This window comes from Salmo salar, chromosome ssa06, assembly GCF_905237065.1.
Source record: "Salmo salar chromosome ssa06, Ssal_v3.1, whole genome shotgun sequence".
Lineage (NCBI taxonomy): Eukaryota > Metazoa > Chordata > Actinopteri > Salmoniformes > Salmonidae > Salmo > Salmo salar.
In genome coordinates this window covers 60,905,958-60,927,886 of record NC_059447.1, presented here as the reverse complement: position 1 = coordinate 60,927,886, position 21,929 = coordinate 60,905,958, and the positions used below count along the sequence as shown (strand labels likewise).

General features: G+C 45.2%; 1 protein-coding gene across 1 annotated transcript in view; it reads right to left on the bottom strand.

Moving 5' to 3' along the window:
• lama2 (laminin, alpha 2) overlaps nt 1-21,929 on the bottom strand; it is a 149,393-nt gene that overhangs the window by 1,639 nt on the left and 125,825 nt on the right. Inside the window, 32 exon segments of the mRNA XM_014205066.2 lie at nt 497-719; nt 952-1,091; nt 1,338-1,491; nt 1,736-1,894; nt 2,215-2,404; nt 2,553-2,665; nt 3,350-3,427; nt 4,166-4,385; nt 4,851-5,027; nt 5,206-5,357; nt 7,063-7,257; nt 7,965-8,085; nt 8,740-8,751; nt 9,384-9,522; nt 9,674-9,749; nt 9,751-9,819; nt 10,020-10,182; nt 10,381-10,505; nt 10,630-10,789; nt 10,976-11,109; nt 11,753-11,896; nt 12,417-12,571; nt 13,304-13,309; nt 13,561-13,743; nt 14,167-14,283; nt 14,450-14,552; nt 15,355-15,493; nt 15,581-15,744; nt 16,287-16,403; nt 16,514-16,724; nt 17,443-17,605; nt 19,962-20,073. Of these exon segments, the coding sequence (XP_014060541.2) occupies nt 497-719; nt 952-1,091; nt 1,338-1,491; nt 1,736-1,894; nt 2,215-2,404; nt 2,553-2,665; nt 3,350-3,427; nt 4,166-4,385; nt 4,851-5,027; nt 5,206-5,357; nt 7,063-7,257; nt 7,965-8,085; nt 8,740-8,751; nt 9,384-9,522; nt 9,674-9,749; nt 9,751-9,819; nt 10,020-10,182; nt 10,381-10,505; nt 10,630-10,789; nt 10,976-11,109; nt 11,753-11,896; nt 12,417-12,571; nt 13,304-13,309; nt 13,561-13,743; nt 14,167-14,283; nt 14,450-14,552; nt 15,355-15,493; nt 15,581-15,744; nt 16,287-16,403; nt 16,514-16,724; nt 17,443-17,605; nt 19,962-20,073 (4,414 nt within the window).

The window sequence follows — 21,929 nt, the reverse complement described above, 5'->3', positions numbered from 1 at the left end:
TAGCCTGCAACATCACTTCCTGGATTAGCTCAAACTGCACATGTTATGTCTACATAAATCTCCCACAAGACGCCATCTTAATTAAAGGGATACTTCGGAATTTTGGCCATCTACTTCCCAAGGGTCAGATGAACTCGTGGATACCATTTCTATGCCTCTTTGTCCAATATGAAGGAAGTTAGAGGTAGTTTCGTGAGCCAATGCTAACTAACATTAGCACAATGACTGGAAGTCTATGGGTATCTGGTAGTAAGCAATTACACTAGTTAGCAACTTCATTCCAGCTGCACGCAGAGACATACAAATTATATCCACAAGTTCATCTGACTCTGGGGAAGTAGATAAAGGGAATCATTGTCAAATTCCCAAAATCCCAAAGTCCCAAACTTCCTGGGTTTCAAATGCACTATGGAGTCTTCACATAGGAATGAATGGTGTCACGTGATCGATGACTTTGTCCATTCATATATGCAGCCATTGGTGGTGTTGTACGAACCTGGGTATCCACCGACGTAGATGGGGTCGTTGGTGTCAGCGGTGTTGGACCTGGCGTTGGGGCTCTCTGCTTCCTCCTTCCTGCCGTCCACTATGATCTCCAGCCTGTGGCGAAGCTTGTGGGCTGTGACCGAGTGCCACTGACCGTCACAGAGGCCTGCCTCTACTTCAGGCTGGTACTCCGCTGTGATCCGGCCCGCTCCGTTGTCCACGTGGAACAGCAGCTAGGGAGCCAAGAAGACATACTCAGAATACACCTGACTTGTCCAATAGGTAGTTTGTAACAAAACATGAGCAACCGTGATTCTGTTGAACGCCATGAATTAATTTATACAGTACAATAGCTTTGCATACTCATGGTTGTTGTTAGGCTTACAGTAAGAGATTGTAGAGTCTGGTTAGAATGAAATGTGTGCAGGACAACAAAGCATTGTTGTATTCTATGTTTGTGTGTACCTTTCCGTTGTGCAGTTCGATGCCCAGGCCCTCCATCTTGGTGTCCACCTGGCTGCTGACCGCCAGCAGAACCCCGTTGCTCTGGGACGTACGGAACTCCAGCTCCAGAGACACGTCCAGGCCCACCCTGTAGGAACCCACTGGAACAGAGGACAAGAGATACAGGAAGCAGTCAGAATTGATACAACAACTGCCATGAGATTGAAAAATAACTTTGCAAAGTTGGTGTACGAGTAGTCAACCATTCGTCATCAACGTGTATTGTTGATTGTTGGGATATATTGTATTGTGGGGTCAGGAGTTTTTCCTGGTCAGGTCACATGGTCAGGAACAACTCCAGGTCATAACTATAGCTACAGCTCTACGTTTTGAGTGTCAGAATGTACCTGCTTTGACATATCCAGAGCCATCAAAGTAGGTTCCCTTCTCAGTGCTGATGAAACAGCTGCCCACGTGGTGGCTGGAGGTGGGCGCGTCCATGTCCAACACATTACCCAGCATCTTGAAATTCCTGATGCAGCCATTGATACTGTACAAGACCTAGTAGTGGAACACAGCCAACACTATACGATCACGCATGACTTTTACACTGAGACATCTCATTCACTTTTGAATGCGTCCCATAACTTGTAAATGATTACTGTTTAACGTCAACACTTTAAGCTGATCGCATGTAATACAAAACAATTACAGTAATACAGAGTCTACAGCGAGGCTTGTGTTTCACTTCCTACAAATGAAATACAACACCAGACCAAATGTGAGGAAGCGTGTATGAACATACTGGTCCGATCCTCTTGGTGGTGTAGTTGACGGGCAGGCCACCTATGTACAGCATGCCAACCACATCCAGGATGTCAGCCTTCTTGGGGCTGGCGGTGTGCTTGGAGTAGCGGTTGTCTATCACCAGTACACCTCTCTGTTTCTCTCTCATCACCCGGATCTGAGACAGCAGAAAGGGAAATAATTTTGGGGGAAATAAGGACAATAACAATCTTTAATGCACGATGAACATAAAGTACTGTAGTTTCTGGTTACTTTGCTTGCTTCCTGTTTTGGTCAATTAACTAGTCAGAGTGCTTTCATAGCGTCATTGTGACATACAGTATTTAGCTGTCTGCTCTCACTATATAAACTCACTCAGTGAAGTAGACCTGATGGTAACAGACTCTGTACACCATGTTAGGGGTTATAAATGATGATTCATATTGGTTTCATTGTTGCTATGATGATTGTTTCACCAGCTGACTCGAGATCCCAGACCTTGTGCCAGTGTCCGTCGTTGATGATGCGTGGCACGCTGACCGAGGTGTTGCCGTGGCCCAGGTCGTAGCCGAGGTGGGCCATGCCCTCCTTCACCTGGATGGTGGCGAAGTCGGCGTGGTTGATCCTCGCCATGTAGAACACCAGTCCGGACTCTGCTGTGGTCCGCAGCTCAAACTCTATGATCAGTCTGCAAGCAAACAGATTCACAGCACTCAGTCCAATATGACGTTTACAGATATTACCCATGTCTTTAGTAATATTACCATGTATACTTTAGATAAGAAAAGGTGTCATTTGGGCTTTACTGTTATCAAAGCAATTCAAAGTGGACATACCTGTTCTTAACCTTAGTGTCATCGAATTCAAATGCAACATGGCTGTTTTTGGAGAGCCCGAACTGCTTGGCTTTCTCTAAGACCACTGGAGATGCCTCGGCAGCACAGGAAAGCTGTTGAAGTAGGGGGGGGGGGGGAGTAGCAGTTGTCTTAGAAACATCATATTAACATGATCTCATTCACAGAGTGCATTAAGCGACACTGCAAACCTTCCATTTAACATGAATATACAGTAGTTGACTTACTATTTTGTCTAAAGTGCTATTCTAACGTGTGCCACTAGATGGTGCTAATGAAAAAGACATGGAGTTGCTATTATTAAGACCACCTGAAAATTAAAATTTGTTTTGGAATCTGAATCACTTCTTTTGTTCAGTTCTGTACATGAATACATTTCTATGCCCTTTTCTTCTATACTTTTGTTTAGCCACAAAGGCTCCCATTGCTTAAAAGGGCATTTATTTAACTTAAAGTCAATGCATAAAGTACAGCATATCTAGCCCATTTATAAAGAAGAACTACTACAACCGTATCGATTTACTTAGAAAGTACTTCTCATTAAAGAAAATCCCCATTGAAAGTAAAATGTCTGTTGCCAATACTAAGAATATGGACATGGAATGTATATTTCACATGAGCAACACATCTTCACACAGTCGGCATGGTGTTGAAGGTCTTTGGCTGAAATCCAATGAGATGAAGGTTCAGCAGACACATACTTAGATGGCTCGGGGGGGGGGGGGGGGGTAAGAACGTGGACACGTAGGGAGAAGTGAGTGAGAAGAGTAGAGTGGTACCGGTGGGACTGTGACAGCACCGTTGTCAGGTTCCTCTGTGGCGGGGCTGAGCTCTGGAGGTACGACAGGGGGCGTGTCCTAAAGTAGCGGCAGGGCAAGGGGGGGTGAAAGGGTTAAGCTGTGTTATACACTGCCAATCGGATTGGCTACAGCATTCATGACACAGGCGGTCCACCAATCAGGCTGGGGCACTGATGTTATGAATGGCAAAAGTCTGCACAGCAGGTAGCTAGAGGAACAGTGCTAAGAAAAGGATTTACAGTAGTATTACAGAAATGCACATCATTTCTACAAGCCAAGAGAGCTACTACCAGTGACAATACTGTCATAATCTATACATTTGCCTACGATGATGCATCCATGGAGATATATCATGAAAATATATGAGGAAAATACAGGTGGGGTAGGCCAATGCAAGGCATCTTGGTTAGATGAGAGAGAGAGAGAGAGAGAGAGAGAGAGAGAGAGAGAGGGAGGGGGAGAGAGAGAGGACAGAGAGAGCGCTGCTACACTACCTCAGCTGTCAGCCAGAGAGGATATATTGAGCACAGGAGCTATAAGAAAGAGCCCTGTCAACACTGCAGCTTTATCTATAAAGCAGACCTAGTGGATTGGAAAACGACCCATTCTTTATTCCAGCCACATCAACCTCTCTGATAGTGTATTTAGACTCAGGGCCAACCGGCCTGCCTGGCTGAGCTTCGCTGGGGATGGATGTCAGCTCTTTATGACTCATGGGGAAAATGTATCACACCATCATAGGGTGGGAAATTAGTCATTTAACCTGATACCCCTTCGAGTGGGAGTGGGACCTACAGTGGGAGGTGGAGGGGTCTGTCTGGGTGTCGGAGTGGGTGGTGGTACAGCAGGAGCCTCAGGTTGGAGCGGCTGGGACACATCTTCTCCCTTGGTCCCCTCCTCCTCCTCTTCCTCCTCTTCTTCTGGGAGAGGCAGCGGGGAAGGGGGAGGAGCCAGGTTGGGACACTGGCCGATCTCTGCGTTCTGAAAAGCCACGGGCTGGGAGAAGTCTGTGAGGCTGTAGGGCATAAACAAGCGGTCAAGAAAACACACACACAGACACACAGGCACGCAGGGCGATAAAGAGAGTGTGATGATGGGGTATGGCTATCAGTGTAATCAGTTGAATTATGAACATGGTTATCAGAAAGGACAGCCCCATTAAAGCCAACTAAATATGGGTCAACTGTGTTTAGCCCACTGGCGAGAGAGAAAGAGAGAGAGAGAGCGAGAGAGCACTGATTCCTAATGATAGGAATGTATTATCATCTGTAGAGAGAAACAGTTGAGTGACAGCCTTTACAACCTCTTTAACTGGGAGAAACAAACTCGCCATGAAACAGCAACTACGTCACACCACAACGCATGAACAACACTTCCCACATAGCCTTCCATAAATAATATCTCCGATCAGGATAATGAATGGTGACGGTAGATAGACTAGATGTTCTAGGGAGATAACAGGAGGCGGTGAGAGACGTACATAGTATTAATCATGAGGTTCCAGATGCAGCCTTCGAAGGGGTCGTTGGGTCTCTGCGAGCTGAGCTCTACGTCAGGGGGGATACCCCCGATGAACAGTCTCTTGATGCCCATGGGTTGGTCGTTGGGAAGGGCCTGCTCCCTCTTCAGCTCCTCATCCACCTGGACGGCAAACGACCTGGACAGAGAACCACGCAGGTCAGTGAGACACTTTGAGCCAGCTCTGTGTAAAGACAGCTAAACATGAATGGCTGGGAACTCGTTTTTTAAGACCCCAGTTATTGTGCTGAAGTGTATGACGCTGTTGTTCAGTGTATAGCAATACCAATGTGTGTGTGTTGGTGCGTGTTACGCACCTGCCACCCAGTCTCTCGATGCGCAGAGTGTGTTCTCTTCCGTCGTGCAGGATGCCCTGGTCAGGCTTACGGACCACCCTGCGTGGGCTGTGGCTGCCTGTGAACACCAACACCTCCAGGGACCCCTTGTTCAGCAACACGGCCAGGAAGGGCTGCAGAGGAAACAAGAGGAGATGTGAGGGGGAAGAACCATGGAGGCACAACAACATCCAATCTCAATGACCAACCACCTCAGGACACACTCAGGGACACAGAGTTATACAGGAAAGCATTATCGCACATAAACACCATGGCTATTAAACAAGGGCTTTATGGACTATCTGGGACAAGTCAGGACAGGCTTTATGGACTATCTGGGACAAGTCAGGACAGGCTTTATGGACTATCTGGGACAAGTCAGGACAGGCTTTATGGACTATCTGGGACAAGTCAGGACAGGCTTTATGCACTATCTGGTACAAGTCAGGACAGGCTTTATGCACTATCTGGTACAAGTCAGGACAGGCTTTATGCACTATCTGGGACAAGTCAGGACAGGCTTTATGCACTATCTGGGACAAGTCAGGACAGGCTTTATGCACTAACTGGGACAAGTCAGGACAGGCTTTATGCAATATGGAGCCCTGAAGACAATTAGAACTGTATACCCTTCGCCCAGAAACATGAACAAAAACAAATTCATGATGAAACCTCACAAACTTTGAGAACGGAAGTAAACTTTATGTAATTGCATAATGATATGCTTTTCAACCCTGAGGGCCTATAGCATTTATGTAAGTCCTCTATTTCTCTACACGGCTTGATTCGATTCTGTCTGGGCAGAACTTCAGAGAAACTGCGTCCCTCTCCGAAACATACCAGGCAAGAAATAGATAGATTTAAGTGCCTCTTGTTATGATTAAATTCTCTGTAATCAGTCCAGCGCGATGGTGAGCACATCCCTCGACAGCGTTGGAATTGCAGACTAGCATGCACAGAGGGAGTTTGCCTAGGGAGAGTGAGGAAGTCCTACCGTTACAATATCTCTGGTCTGATTCAGCACGCGCTCCTCCTGTCCCCCTGCGCAAATTGGCAGAATGAATGACGCGGACACGGAGACCGGCGAGGCCGACTTGTACTCATTCGAAATGACATCCACTTAATTTACCAGGCCCTAATGATTTTCAAAGGTGACGGTCTGGACCTTTCCCAAGGGTTATCGCCGAATTGGACGTGATCCATCAGAGGGCTGTTGTATAATCTATTTCTTACTAACGGCACATGAAGGGGGAATGCTAGAGGTTAAACCCACTATCATTTCCTGCAGCCACGGGCCATAATTGATGTGTTGGCCCACAGAGGTCTGCAGGCAAAGAGAGGGAGAGATTGAGAGAGAGAGAGATGAAGAGTGCCCGAACAGAGAAGCAGAAAGTCATATTTTAATCAAAGCCGTCGTCGCAAATCTCCCAGCCTTTAGCCCTCTGTGAAAGATGATCAACTTTTGTTTGCTGTCGGGTGAAAGTATAATGATTACAGCTTACAGGCAATCCATCTCCTTTATCGTTCATTTAATAAGGAGCCTTGCACACAGCAGGAGTTGATTATCAATGTGCTGTTAGTTTTTCAAAGCAACTCAGCCAGACAGCACAGCGCCCCTTATTAAATTACAGAAATCTAGAAACACCTCCAACAGCCATTCCAAGTCTACTGGGAAATAGGATGCAATGACTTATAAAGAACAAGGAGGTGACATTATAGAGGACTAGGTGCCTAGTTAGGAGGCTTTCATAACTGCAACACTGAAGTGAGAGAGTGTGTTTGTTTGTGTGTATGTATGTGTGTGTGAGTCTGCGTGTGTCTCATCGTCCTCCCTCTTACTTCCCCAGACTGCCTGCGTCTCCTCTTGGGGAGTTGGAACTGGGAACTGGCTCCATTGGTGCTCCCACTGCCAAACAGGATGATACCCTTATCGCTCTTGGTTGCGAAGGACAGGCTGATCTCTGTGCCGACGTCGAAGGACATGGACCTCAGCTCCATGTGACCTGGCTTGGAGAAGCTCACTGTGTGGAGGTTCTGTTGGGGGGGAGACCAAAGATCACGGTCATTCCCAGCACAATCCATTGAGAGTCATCAGTCATTTTCAGGGTTCTTATTTATAATCTGAATACTGTATAATTGTATAGTATAGTATAAGGCCTATGTTGCTTTGTTTATAATGTTCACATCAATTTCAGACTTATGTCAAACATAATAATGAACCTTGTTTGTTAAAGTACAGCTTGTTAGAGTACCACTGTATGCATTTGCATCATCTGGCACTGACACAGGGTCCACAACAAATGAAAAAGCTGAATTGAGCGTGAAATCTTGCAAACATCTTCCAAACACAACTGAGACGTACAAACCAGCCTTTGTTGAATTCAAAATGACTTCTCCCTCTCGATTCTTGGCATTGTTACACTCTTTCGCATTCTGTGTCTGTGGTGTCTGCATAAATATTGAAATATTTTTCCCTAACAAAAAGGACACTTTTAGAAGCAGCGATTCCTCTTCTTTATGTGCCCTGTCAATTTCTCATTATTCCACTCATCTTTTTCCGGTTTCTTCACTTCAGGTTTTCTGACCTCACTCATTTGTATTCTTCCTCATGTTTTTTTCGAGGGATGTTTGGCAACGTGTCGGGCCATGTTTCGTGAGCAGGCCTATATGTGTAAGTAATAAAAGGGGGCGGGGGAAAAGATCAGGAGTATGAAAGAGGAGGTGTGCTGATATAAACTGACCTCCACAGAGCAGCCTTTGGTCAGGCCGGTGTAGTCGGAGCTGCTCAGCAGGTTATAGGGGGTCCTGGAAACCTCAATGTCTCTCATACAGCCAGCATACTTCTTCTTGGTAACCTCTGACCTGTAAAGAGAAGAGAGAGAGAGTTGTCTCCATTGCCATTCTGACCTCCATTCTGTTCATTGTGGAAAGTGCTGTCCTCATTTCAGGAGCCAATGACTTTTGAGACGTCGACCAAATTGAGACCGCGTTCACTCTAAACGAATAAAGTCAGGCTTCTTTTTTGAAGGTGTTTTTAAGAACATTTCTTTGGTATACCTTTTATCTGGGGTTTATTCTAAAGCTATGAAACAATTAGATAGCAGCTTCTGCGTAGCAGACACAACGCTACGAAGAGTACTTCATTGTTAAACGTTCATTTCAAAATTTGCAACAAAGTGCCAGCAAATTCCATTTCCAGTAACATGCAAGAGAAGTGGTGGGGTGACAACACAGCAGCTATTGAATAAAAAGGAGTGGAAGCTGTGTCCTACTGGTCCTCAGAAGTTTGTCCTCGTGTTCATTTGGACTAATATCTCAAACCCCCATTGAGGGGTCTTTACTGACTTCTGATGACCAGCTTGTTGCATTAAAGCATCTACAACTTAAGAGCATATTTTTCTGAACTAAATGCATAGCATGGTAAAGCCAAGTTACAAGAGAGGCTTTCGAAAGTCAATGGGTATGCTAGTACATGCAAAAGGTGATACAGTAAACTTGAACAGTACACGTTTTTACCTTGACTTGATACTGTAAGAACAAAATATAAAAGCATACGCGTGTTAGCACAAGTACGGCACACAAATGAAACACTGTCAAAATACGTAGACAGAAGTCACAATCACGAGTGGAGAAAGTACATTCAGTTCTCCCGGTGTGTGTGTTGAAAGGAGTAAGGCCTATAGAATATACCTCGGATACTGCCGGAGACTGTGAAGGTCTAACATTCAACGTTCACAATGACAGATCTATATAACCCATCGCTAGCGTTCACGTTATCAGTTGTTAGAGCTAAATGAGAGCTAACGCCAGAGAGGACAGTGACAATGTGACACACTGACTCAAGCTCCGGCAGAAGACAGAGTTGTTCAGTTCTGGAAACTGTCTGTCTGTCTGCCTGGCTACCTATATCCCTTGTCAATCCTCAACTTTCATCGCCAAATGTGACAATGTGAGAAGAATAGGAACAGTGGGTAACAGACTGTACAGTACTGAGTGTCTGAGCAAAGAACATAGCAGAGGTGTAAAGACAAGCTATCCGAGGTGTACTTTAGTGTGTGTGTGTGTGCTGATGTGTGTGCATGTGTGTGGGTCCGCATCAAAACAGACATGTACCATAAGGCCCTACTGTGGAGGGGAATGGCATCCTACAGAGTACATACCTGTAGTTTCCAATGGTTGGCAAACCCCCAAAGTAAATCCTCTCCTCCTCCTTGAGGTTGAGCCCGGTGGCAGAGCCTTGGGATGACACCAACAGCTTCTCCTCTTCGTTGGTGTCTATGTCCACGATGGTCACCGTAGCTGGGGTGGAAGGAAACCAACAAGGGTAATGGCTGTTCAACAAAAAGCTCTGATCAAGCTACAAAGGCTGTATGTTCTACAAACTACGCAGTCTCTACAAACGTCAACTTGAGTGGAATGTTATGTGTGTTATGATGAGTGTGAGGGTCACCTTGTTTCTTCATGCGGGCCATAGTGAAGGACTTCCACCTGCCGTCGTTGTGTCTCTTGATACTGAGCACCCGTGCCGGTGCCTGAGCCCAGGTCAAAGCTCACCTTCACTAGACCATCACTCAACTCAGCACTCATAAAGTCCTTCTATCTCAGAGAGAGAGAGAGAGAGAGAGAGAGAGAGAGAGGGAGAGGGAGAGGGAGAGGGGGAGAGAGAGAGAGTGTATATTGAGTAACATTGATAACCGATCAAAATCGAACACACATTTAACCGTTTTCATTACTACTGAACTTGAACAGTTTGCTAGTCCTCGTTACGAGACAGGTGTGTGTATGAGCGAGGTTACCATATCTTTGGTGGCGAAGTACATGAGCAGGGAGTCGGTGGAGAAGGAGCGGAACTTGAACATGACGGTGGAGACGTTGGGGTTCCATCTGGTGGGCCGGCTCACAGCAGCATAGCCCTCCCCATCAAACTGTACTGTCCCCTCTGTGTCTGACGGCTGGGGGCTGGAGCACACCCACCCAAACACTCAGCAGTAATCACACAGTCAAGTGAACTTCTACTACGTAAAATAGTGTATAGTGAACTTCTAGAGTAAAACATTTGTGAACGTTTGAGATCGACAACAAAAAGTGAATCGAGTCCATACACTATAAGAGACATTCATATCAAGTACTCAATGTGATGGGAACATGCAGGCCTACCTAACCACACATCCTTTGCAGTCTCCTTCTCTCTCTCTGTAGTTCCACAGGCCAATAGGTTTGCTGTCCAGGTATGTCTCTCCCATACACCCGGAGAAAGTAGTGGTTTTGACCGCGTCCGCTTTCTGCAGGACAAACATCGATACATAAACAACGATACTAATAAATCTGGCAGAAAAAAAGAAAGAGGTAACAAAAGACTAAATATATAGCTCTGGGATAAACTTCTGTATGGCAAAGTGATACAACCTTCACACTGCCCAATATGCCACCGACAAACAGGTAGGCATTCTGGTCCACATCCAGGATAGTATAGCCCTCAGGAGAAGTGCCACTCTTAGAGGTGGGCATGATGCCAGCTTTGGGACCCTCCAGTGCATGGACAGAGATAGTGCCATTGATACCATTCCTGGGACCAATACAGAAATGATCAGATGATGAATTAAACCTTCATGAACTTTTCAATAAGGAGCCTACCTGGCACAATCAATGTTAAAAGATGAACTAATGAATAAACTCATAGACGAATCCCTTTGAATAATCTTTGCTCTGAAAAAAGATCTGGTGTAGAATATGAATAACAATGGCATTCTACCGTGAGGCCTCGATGCGATGCCAGTTGCCGTCGTTGATAGTCATGTCAGGGTACTCAACCTTGCCCACTCCAGAGCCCACGTCCCACAGGAAGTTGACCTTGCCCTTACGCATCTCAATGGCCAGGAAGTCAATCTAGAGGCAGACAGAGGATGAGCCAATAAGATGCAGCGCTGCAATCTCCTATCTGATAACATTACAGGTCCATTACCATTCTTTCTCTTTCTCTATGGGTCTAGTCTGCTGTAGTGTAGCACAGTGTAGGAGCACAGTGCAGGACACATTAGAATAAGATCCCGAGGAATTAAGAGTCACAGGCAAATCAGGAGAGGAGCAACAGGACTGTGATTTCCCCAGGGAAATCAGTGATGAAACCAGATGAAATAGTCTGATTTGAGCGGCCGGTTAATTGCTGTGCTCGCTGTTGCAGTACATAGACGCAATATCACCCACTCTCTCCCGAGGATCTCACAGGGAAACAAATAACCTTTTACTATTTTCTCTCTGACTTTAACATAATTGGTATTTAACTTGCATGTTGAGAAATATCCACTGGTGGAATGATTTCCAATGAATTGGTCAACAATATATTACACATCCCAAGCTTAGAGACAAGTCCAACCTAAACAGTGAGAAATGGCACTAATATGTTAAGTTTCACACACAAATGTATTAGTTGCCCAGAGGTTGACCATATTAGGGTTAAGTGATTTACTTAGTGATTGTATCCACAAACACACGCATCCATCCCAGTGTGGTGCTACCTCCTCGGACTCACGTATTTGGCACTGCCCAGGTAGAAGAGTAGGTTATCGGGGGAGGTGGTTTTCACATTCACAGTGATGGTGTTGTAACGACCTTTCTTGATTTCTGGTCGATAAGCACGGATGCAATCTCCCCCAGAGGACACGGACACTTTAATCTTTATAGGGAGACATCACATAGATCTTTCACCAGACAGACTGAAAAGGCCCAACCCACTGGGCACACACTGGTTGAATCAACGTTGTTTCAACGCCATTTCAACCAACACACGTTGAATTGACGTCTGTGCCCAGTGGGAAGAAACGTTCAGGAAAACACAACTGTGTAGTAACAGAAGTACACGTGCAAGAGCAACAATTTGTTATTTTACTCTTTTGTACCGAACAAACAAGAAACACTTTATCAAAAAGCCTTGAGTGCAAGAGACTGTTTGTGGAGGAAGGAGTAGAAAAACAACAACACTTTCTTTGATAGAATTTTCTTTGTTTAACAGAGCCTTCACTCAAACTGTGGCGATGCAGGTGCACCACAGGCTAAAGAGAACGAGTGGCAAATCATGATTCCTGTGATGATGGCACAATTAGCAGAATGGCCGGCTTAGAAGCCACTGATCAAAGCACTGGAAACAGAGGAGGTGGGAACGAGAGAGAAGGACAGAGAGGAGGAGTGTGACTCACAGAGTTGGCCTGCTTGCGCGCCTGGTTGATCAACTCTTTAATCTGAGAGATGTTCTTCTTCAAGTTGTCCTGCAACTCCTTGATGGGCTTCAGCTTATCCAGCAGTCTGTCTGCCTCGTCTTCCAGGTCTTTCACCTTGGCCCCCGCTGCATGGACTGACACACACACACACACACACACACACACACACACACACACACACACACACACACACACACACACACACACACACACACACACACACACACACACACACACACACGCACAGTGCACGCGCGCACGCCAGTAACCACGCATGAACACACACGCCAGACACACACGCGCACAAGAACAAACACACACAAGGACGGACAGACACGCACACACCGGGTAGAGAGACGTCAGTCTAAAAACACCAAAGATCACACTTCCTTTCTAACTGCTCTAGAAATTCCTCAGCCACTGCTTTCTGTGAGCCAGGCCTATTAGTTAGAGATCACCGGAGAGATGGCGGCATCGTAATCACTTATTTAAAGGTAAAGAGCTGAAAGCTGTTATGAAAAGGAATAGGATGACATAGTAAATGGCTTGCCACGCGCTCATAATTAGCCACCGGTAATCATTCCAAGGCATACATTAGGATAACAGGCTTAGTGAAGCTCTAAAATACACGTTTTAATCCTGTTGAAGTGAAACAAAGAGATGGAATGCTGAGGAAGACAGAATGAAAGAAAGAAAGAAAGAAAGAAAGAAAGAAAGAAAGAAAGAAAGAAAGAAAGAAAGAAAGAAGAGCAATTTTATTGTTGCTATGTTTCCGGCAGCTATGGTACAGCCCATGCAGCACTAATGGGTACTCTCTCTGTCATCATGCAGGAGCTTTAATCAGGTAATATAAAAGGTATACATACTTATTGCTGTTGGGGTTCAAAAGAAAAATGGGACAGAAAGAAAAACATATGTGAGGTACAGAATTATACAATGCCATTGTGTGAGACAGAAATGAGCCATAGTAATAGCTATCTACGCTAAGTTGAACCAAAAAAAAAAATGCATTTTAAGTCAATCAGCTCATGACTTGGCGCAGAGAGTACATTTAATATACAGTAGGTACTACAGCTAAGGCTTGCCTACCCTTAAGAACTACAACACCCAGAGGATCTCTTACTGTTTTTTTCAGGGTCCTGGATCATGTTGTTGGCCTTGTTGACGTCATCCTCCAGCTTGCTGTAGTTCTTCTTCAGGCCCATCAGGCTCAGGTTCATGTCTCTCAGTCTGGCCAGAACATCGTTGGCTGTGTCGTTGGCATCTCCTGCCTTGGCCTTGGTGACCTGGAGCTTGGCTGCTGTATCTGGACAACACAGTTGGTATCCAGTTTGTAGTTACCTGAAGTTCTAGAGAGACTAGTAATCCAACATGGTACGGACTATCGTAGGTCGTCAGTCATACATGATGTCTAACAGCTTTACAGAAACCTTCATGTCAACTCTGCTGTCCACCTGTCAGATGTTTTTAACGCACCCTGCAGGCTCGTCTGTCTGATACCTTCCCATATTTAACCTGGACTGTGCCGCATTGACTTCTGTCATGGTGGATCTACAAGAGCATGTGCCCTCTCACCTCATAGCTACACCACTATCGATCCATTCTGTTCCCACATCCTGGGCTCAGCCTGACAAATTGCTCCAGCAGCAACACACATCAATGAGAAGTATTTCATTTGTAGTTTTCTTATTAAACAAAGGTCATTTCCTACTGTTGTTTCTGTGGTTACCATTGGGGATCGCATTCAGCTTCCGTAACGTATCGTCCAGATCCTTGAGCAAGCCCTTGTTCTTCAAGCCACCAGCTTTCACCCTGGCCTGGAGACTGCCCACACTCTCAGCGTTCTCTGAAACACAAAGACGTCCGCTTGGTTCCAAAACACACATCCATGCCAATTCTCCTCAGAAAAAAAAACAGCTCTTTGAAATATGTCTGGCGCTTATCATCACAGTTGGTGGGTGTTGTACGGGGAGAGGATCAACATGATTTTGTCTCAGTGGAACTGGGTTTACCTTTCACATCGTTCTCTAACTGCTTGGCTTCGTTCCACAGTTGAACGCTCTTCCGAACAGAGTTCTTGGCGTTATCCTTCAAAGAGCCCTTGGGTCCTGATGCCTGTGTGCACCAAGAATGTAAGCTTGAATATCAGAACAGTGCATTCTACAATGACCGAATAATGTAGTAGAAGAATTACATAGTGTGCATACAAAAATACAATAGTACAAGATACTCCTAGGTATCTATCTACACAAACACTGTTTAATATAGAACTTATAATATATTTTATCAATAGAGAACCTCCGGTGCATATGCCTCTGTTTCTCAGACTTAACATCATAACTTAACACATTAAAGTGCATAAATGAATATAAAAACACCAACATAGTTCTGAAAACAGTCTTTTTTATATATTGTTAATACTGTATGGAGAGGAAAAGCAGTGTTTTTGAACAGAGGACACACGGACTGAGGATATTTCCACAGAGGGGACCAATGGTCCCTCTCAGCCCCCTGAGCCTCTCCCTCTCTCCTTCAGAGAGAAGAAGGGAAGAAGAAAGAGAGGGGGATCAGATTTGTCGCCACCTCTGCTGGCTCCTGCTGCAGGAGGCAGAGTCATGATAATAAGGACGACAGTGGTGGAACTTTGATCTCTCCAGCGTGGCAAATGGAAATGAATAAGGAAATGCAAAACGTTTAAATGCCAAATCTCTGCTGCTCAGCACATTAGAGAGAGAGGTCCTCTTCGAGTCCTTACACGCACGCACGCACACACACACACACACACACACACACACACACACACACACACACACACACACACACACACACACACACACACACACACACACACACACACACACACACACACACACACACACACACACACACGCACGCACACACAGATGTGTGATCTCACCAGCTGAAGGGCCTCTGTCCCACGTGCCCTGGCCTGCTTTGCCTCTTTGTCAGCCTCCTCGATGAAGTCCTTGATGTTGCTGTACGCGTTGAATGCTGCCGTGGCATTAAAGGACAGGTTCTTGGCTTCCGCCAGGATGCTATGAGGAGACAGCAAGAGACTTGGTTAGGATCTGTGAGCCAGCCTGCCTGTGTATGTGTGTGTGTGTCTGTCTGTCTGTCTGTACCGGTCCAGTATGTTTGAGGACTCGTTGAGCTCAGCAGCGTGGTTCTCAGCGTCCTGCAGCAGGTCAGTCAGGGTGTTGCCACTCAGGCCCTGGGTCAGACGGCTCACCCTGTAGTCCAGCTGCTCATGGAGAGGATCCAGCTCATGCTCCATCTCCTCCAGATCCTACACACAGAGAGAGAGAGAGAGAGAGAGAAAGAAAGAAAGAAAAAGAGAGAGAGAGACAGAGAAAGAGAGAGAGAAAGAAAGAGAGAGAGACAGAGAAAGAGAGGAAGAAAGAAGAAAGAAAGAGAGAGAGAGAGAGAGAGAGAGAGAGAGAGAGAGAGAGAGAGAGAAAAAAGAGAAAGAGAAAAAGAGACACAGGGAAAAAAGAGAGAGAGAGAGCGGTAGAACGGCAGACAGAAAGACAGATAGACAGAGCAGGAGGGCAGCGCAGGTAGACAGAACAAAAAAACAGAAAGAGAGAGAAAGAGGGAGAGAGATCAAGCTGAACCCTCTCGTTGATGCAGGTGGGACGTACAGATGTACAAATTAAGTCCTGGACAGAGGAAAGGTCTACAGTAAAGTCCAATAGTGCTGCAAGCTACATCTGTCTGACATCACAACAGCAACCCAACAGAGTAAAGGTGTGTCTTCCTTCCACAATGAAGGGCTTGACAGGCCTGGTTGGAGTTGGGATATGTGTGTGAGCAAAAGAGTGTGTATACCTCAATCTCCTTATTGATGCTGTCTGAGAGACCGTTAGCTTCAGCCAGAATGCGCTCTCCGTCTGCCAGCACGTCTTCAGTTCCTTTCTTCACTGAGCTCACAGCATCCCTCTTCCTCTGCAAACAGACAGACAAGAACAGTCAGCTCCAGTAACTTTACAGAAACAACAACCCACGTAGCTATGGAATAGTTAGTATGTGTATGTATGTGTGACCAGGCTGCTGACTTCCAGGGCGGTGAGGTTGCGTTGGTTCTGTCCGGACAGGGCCCCAGCCTCCCTGCTCTTCCCCTGGGCGTCCTTCAGCAGGGCCTGGGCGTCATCCAGCTTGGCCCGGTGGTCACCCATCTTCTCTGTCACCTCTGCCTTCAGGTCCTCCGTGGCCTGGTGGGGGTCCCCGAAGAGACGCTTCACCTTCTGGTACAAGGCCTCCGCCAGTCTGGAGAGAGGTAGAGAGAGAGAGAGAGAGAGAGAGAGAGAGAGAGAGAGAGAGAGAGAGAGAGAGAGAGAGAAGGGGTTAGAGAAAAATAGACAGAGGTAGAGAGAGAGAGAGAGCTCGATTGGGAAAGAGACAGGAAGAGGGGAAGGTCACATCAGAGCACTGTATGGTGTGAGAAGGAGGTAAGATATTCTTTGTCTCTCCTTTCAGGCTTCTTCTCCTGACGCAGGATCAGACCAGCCACTAGATGTCACTCTTTCTTCTTGCGTGACTCTTCCAGGCCTCAGCCAGAAGGAAGCTGGTTGGATTAGAAGGAATAATATTCCTATCACCCACCTCAGGCCACTTTTAATTAGTTCATTAAGATTTTGCATAAGAAAAGTAAACTTTATTTATTCAGCTGAGATTTGCTGAAAATTATTTATAGAATATAAAAAAAATGGAGAAACAAAACGCACATGTGAAAGTTGGTACAGAATACCAGTATGTTTTTAAATGGATTGCCTCTTTGTTTACTAGGATATGAAAGCATTCGTTTAGCTGAGATTATAATGACCCAGGAAATGCAGGGGATACCTTCCTAGAAATATGACACAGGAGTCATTCAATGGTGTATAACATGCGTACGTATGACTGGATGGTTCCATCCCTGTGTGGACCATAATAGCTTGACATCTCTCTGCTATCTGTGATCTGAGGTTGACTAGTCAGGCCTTACCCCAGCTCCTCCTCTGAGATGTGCTTCTTGCCTCCCAGCTGGCGTTTGCGGAGCTCGGCTAACATGGCCTCGATCTCCTGGTGCATCTCGTTTAGGCTCTTCTCTGGAGCTCCGTTCCTCCTGCCCAGAGTCTCATTCAGCTCTTTAGCCTTGACCTTCAGAACTGGAGGATAGAGGACACGGAGAAGCCATTCTCATTTTAACACGCACATGCAAACACACACGCACACGCACAAACACATACACACTGCCATAAGGCCCAATTCTCCATCTCCTGATAGTGTCCTATACTGTCACCTCTAGCTGCAAGCCTGAGAACAGAATGTGTTATAGAAATCAAACAGTGTTTGAGACATGTCTCCTCTCATCAAAACACACTGCTGCTGCTTTGACATGCCATGAAGATTACCATTATGTTGGAGGCAGACATCCAGACTGACTACCACATGTTAAAGAGACAGTACAGAGAAAGAGCGAGAGAGAGAGAGAGAGAGAGAGAGAGAGAGAGAAAGAGCGAGGGACGATCTGAAAAGGCTGTGCGTCTGTTCGCTAGGCTGCTAACATCAAAGAGCCATGCTGAATCCACCCTGGCCTCTCAACCCGCCCAAGGGCCAGTAAGTTAGTACAGGAAGTGTATACTACTTTTGACCTACACTAGATGCCACGATTAGCAATGAGCTCATGCTCATCTGCGTGTTATGTGCGCACAGCCAAGCCTTTGTGTGTGTGTGTTCTCAGAGCACAGATGGATGAGCTACAGAAGCAGCTAGCTAGCGCCCAGATTAGATGAGCGGCTCAAAAGGCAAGGCAGAACAAAGTGATTGACAACAAAAGCAGAAAAGTTTCACTTTTTTTTACATCCCATTCAAAGGCAATGGAGGCTTCTTTTTAGGTTGATTCAAAGACATTCAAATTCTGCTTGACAAAACAATGTACTTTAATCAAATGAACGTGGTCTTTGAAATCAAAAACCCAATCAGTTCAAAAGAGACGGGGAGAGAAGAAGTTGCTCCGGCTGGGTTCTAATTAGAAAACAGATCATCAAATAAAAGATGAAGATGAGGCTTAATTGGATGTGTTCCTTACATTCCTGAAGAGTTCCAACATAAACATTTCATGGCATTACAAAGACAAAATATATACCTATTAAAGGAGCCCGGTGAGAAATAATTACATACCATGTTTCAAAGGCAATTAAACACAAACGTTCCCGTGGATCGCATCATCAGATTGATTCGTTTACGAATGCATCAGCATGAAAAAAAACAATCCATTCTCTTCCTGACCGCTTTCACGAGCTGCTCGATGTGCTTATGAAAATCTGTGGGGAAGTTAAGTGAGACATGGTCTGTGAGTTTGACTTCCAGTGTGTCCATTGCTTTTTGGAAATCTTTCAGAAAATACTATTTTAATGTAAATGAGGATGGCATCTGTTAAGTGTGTCATTGCGCTCAATCAGTGTGTCATAAGTGTGTCATTGCGCTGGTTCAAATAGCCCATTTGAACCAGCCCAATCCTGTGAAGGGTCAGAGACTGTGTTTGAGCTTCAGTGGAGGGATGTGTGCATGTTTGTGTGTGTGTGTGTGTGTGTGTGTGTGTCTCTATGTGTGTGTGTGTGTGTGTGTGTCTCTATGTGTGTGTGTGTGTGTGTCTCTATGTGTGTGTGTGTGTCTCTATATGTGTGTGTGTGTGTGTGTGTGTGTGTGTGTGTGTGTGTGTGTGTGTGTGTGTGTGTGTGTGTGTGTGTGTGTGTGTGTGTGTGTGTGTGTGTGTGTAAATCAAATCAAATCAAATTGTATTGGTCACAGGTGTAGGGTGTAGCGAAATGCTTGATGTCTATGTGTATGTGTGTGTGTGTTTATGTGTGTGTGTGTGTGTGTGTATGTGTGTGTGTGTATGTGTGTGCGTGTGTCTATGTGTGTGTGTATGTGTGTGTGTGTGTGTGCGTGTGTCTATGTCTGTGTGTGTGCGTGCGTGTGCGTGAGTGAGTGTGTGTATGTGTGTGTGTGTGTGTGTGTGTGTGTTTGTGTGCCGTATAGATCTGGCAGTACCAGTCCCACCTGCTGTAGAGCGTGGAGCGGGGCTAGTCCATGCTGGCGAGGTAAAGCGAGGCTGGGTGGAGAAATGTTCCCTGCTGACACTAATCACGTTGCCCACAGTGAGGAGCCACCACGTGCCAGTCCACTCTGATTATACTGCCTTCTCCAGACCCCATCCTCCATCCCTATTAATTAGGCCATTACATGGCTCCATGGCTACAGCGACTAGGCCCTTTATCAACTGAATCATCTTCCAATTTCAACCCAGAGAGAATGTCACAGCACAGAGGCGCCTAATCACAGAGCAGAGGACACAGCACAGAGCCCAGGCACTAATTCCCTCAACATCCTGACCCTCCGGCCTTTACAACACTGAATTAGTACTCTGCTCTCAGACACTAAGTCAGCATTATGGCAGGAATGTAATTTAGATTTAACCTTTTTTTATGGGAGAATCTTATAGGAATGTAGACGCAGTACCTTCTGCAGCCAGTAGGGTGTTCTTGACAAAAAGCTCCAGGTCTTCGGCTCGTTTGTGGATTCTATTAGCATCGTCACCTGTTTGCTCGCCATCTGCCGACACTTTGGTTGCCTGAGCAAGAAGACACACACACACTCAATCAGTTGGATTGACCTGAACTGATGGCTAGAGATAAACCAATCCAGGATGGGCCGGTGTTCAGCGTTCATTCAAGATGCACCCTTGATTGCACGTTTCCTATCCTGAATCCTGCGGCCCCCTTCGGTCTAACAATGAACAGCCTCAGAGTACCTGGTCAAACAAATCCATTTCATAACCATCAGTCAGAGCTGGTATGACCTTTCAGAAATGCTCTATAGATTAAAAAAGAATGATTGAGGGATTCAGGCAGCTGAGCACCACTTAGGCTAGTGGCCAATTCTCAAAAAGGGTTTCCATTTTTGAGATATCCCTACCCGAAGTATAACAAAGCACAGCCATGTTTTCCATATCTCTAAGGTCTCCCATAAATGGAATGAATGGCTGTATAAACATATTTTACTTCAAAAGTTGTTATGTTGTGACATACCCCCTTAACTCAAACAGTGCAGAATTATACCTTGATATTGCTAATATCAAACAAACATTAAAGCATTTTGGAAATGTAGACCTGTAAACACACAGATATAATCGGCGGAAATATTATTAATATTTAAGATGAATGAAAACTTCAGTTTGGTCATCCGTTTCTGGTAATCCGGCCCATAGCGGGTTACAAATTTCCAAGCTCTCAGGTATGGTCCTGCCTGACAAATATACATACATTAACACATGCTTTTTTGATGATGTGGCTATTGTAATTGGCTCTAAGGAAAACATGCCCTAAACTCAAAAAGTGCAGAACAATGCTCATGCAAGCTCATGCAACCCAAAATGGTTAACTCTGATATTGCTAAAATTCGGATACAGTTGAACATGTTGTGTCTACTGTTATCAGCTCTAAGGCAAGTGGGCTCAGACACTGAAAACTGTTATTTTTTTTCCAGTGAAAGGTTCCTCTGTGGATTTTATATGTTTTGCCTCCACTCTTGCAATTACATTAGACGGCCCCGCTAGACTTGACTCCAAATCAATATGGCATCCAAAATCCAATATGTCTGCCACGTTACCATTAAACGGTGGTTTAATCACGTGCATATCTGTGCATGTTTTAAATGAGATACATTTTTCAGATTTGTGTACTGTACTTATGACCTGTACTCAAGCATATGTTTGTGTACTTCAACTATGTTAAGAATCCAATATGCCCACAATATACATTCAAACACATTTGTCTGGATATCCAGTATAGAAAGGGAAGCATTCTACTTGGCATGGCAACACAAAGCATTCCAAGACATGATCATCTTTGAGAATCAATGAGGTAACTGGGAGGCTCCAACAAAAGGAGAGAGAATCCAACCCTGGACTCTGGCACCCTCTCCCTAGCTCTACAACTTGCCCCCACTGTGATATAACTTGCCCATCCATGGAAAACTCCACCCATGGTATTTGTTTCATTAGTCTATTACTGATATACTATATTTACATTTTTGTTGTATGTCAGCAATCAAGATTTCAAGATGTGTAACTTTTGAAATACAGAAATACAGCTGGTATGATGCATTTAGCATCATATTATGCAAAACGCTGCACTGATTGCTAACACGCAAAACACTTTGATACTACACTGAGTGTATAAAATATTAGGAACACCTGCTCTTTCAATGACATAGACTGACCAGGTGAATCCAGGTGAAAGCTATGGTCCCTTATTGATGTCACCTATTAAATCCACTTCAATCAGCGTAGATGAAGGGGAGGAGACAGGTTAAAAGTAGGATTTTTAAGCCTTAAGACAATTAAGACATGGATTGTGTATGTGTGTTTTTCACACTCATCAGTTTTCTGTATGTATCAAGAATGGTCACCCAAAGAACATCCAGCCT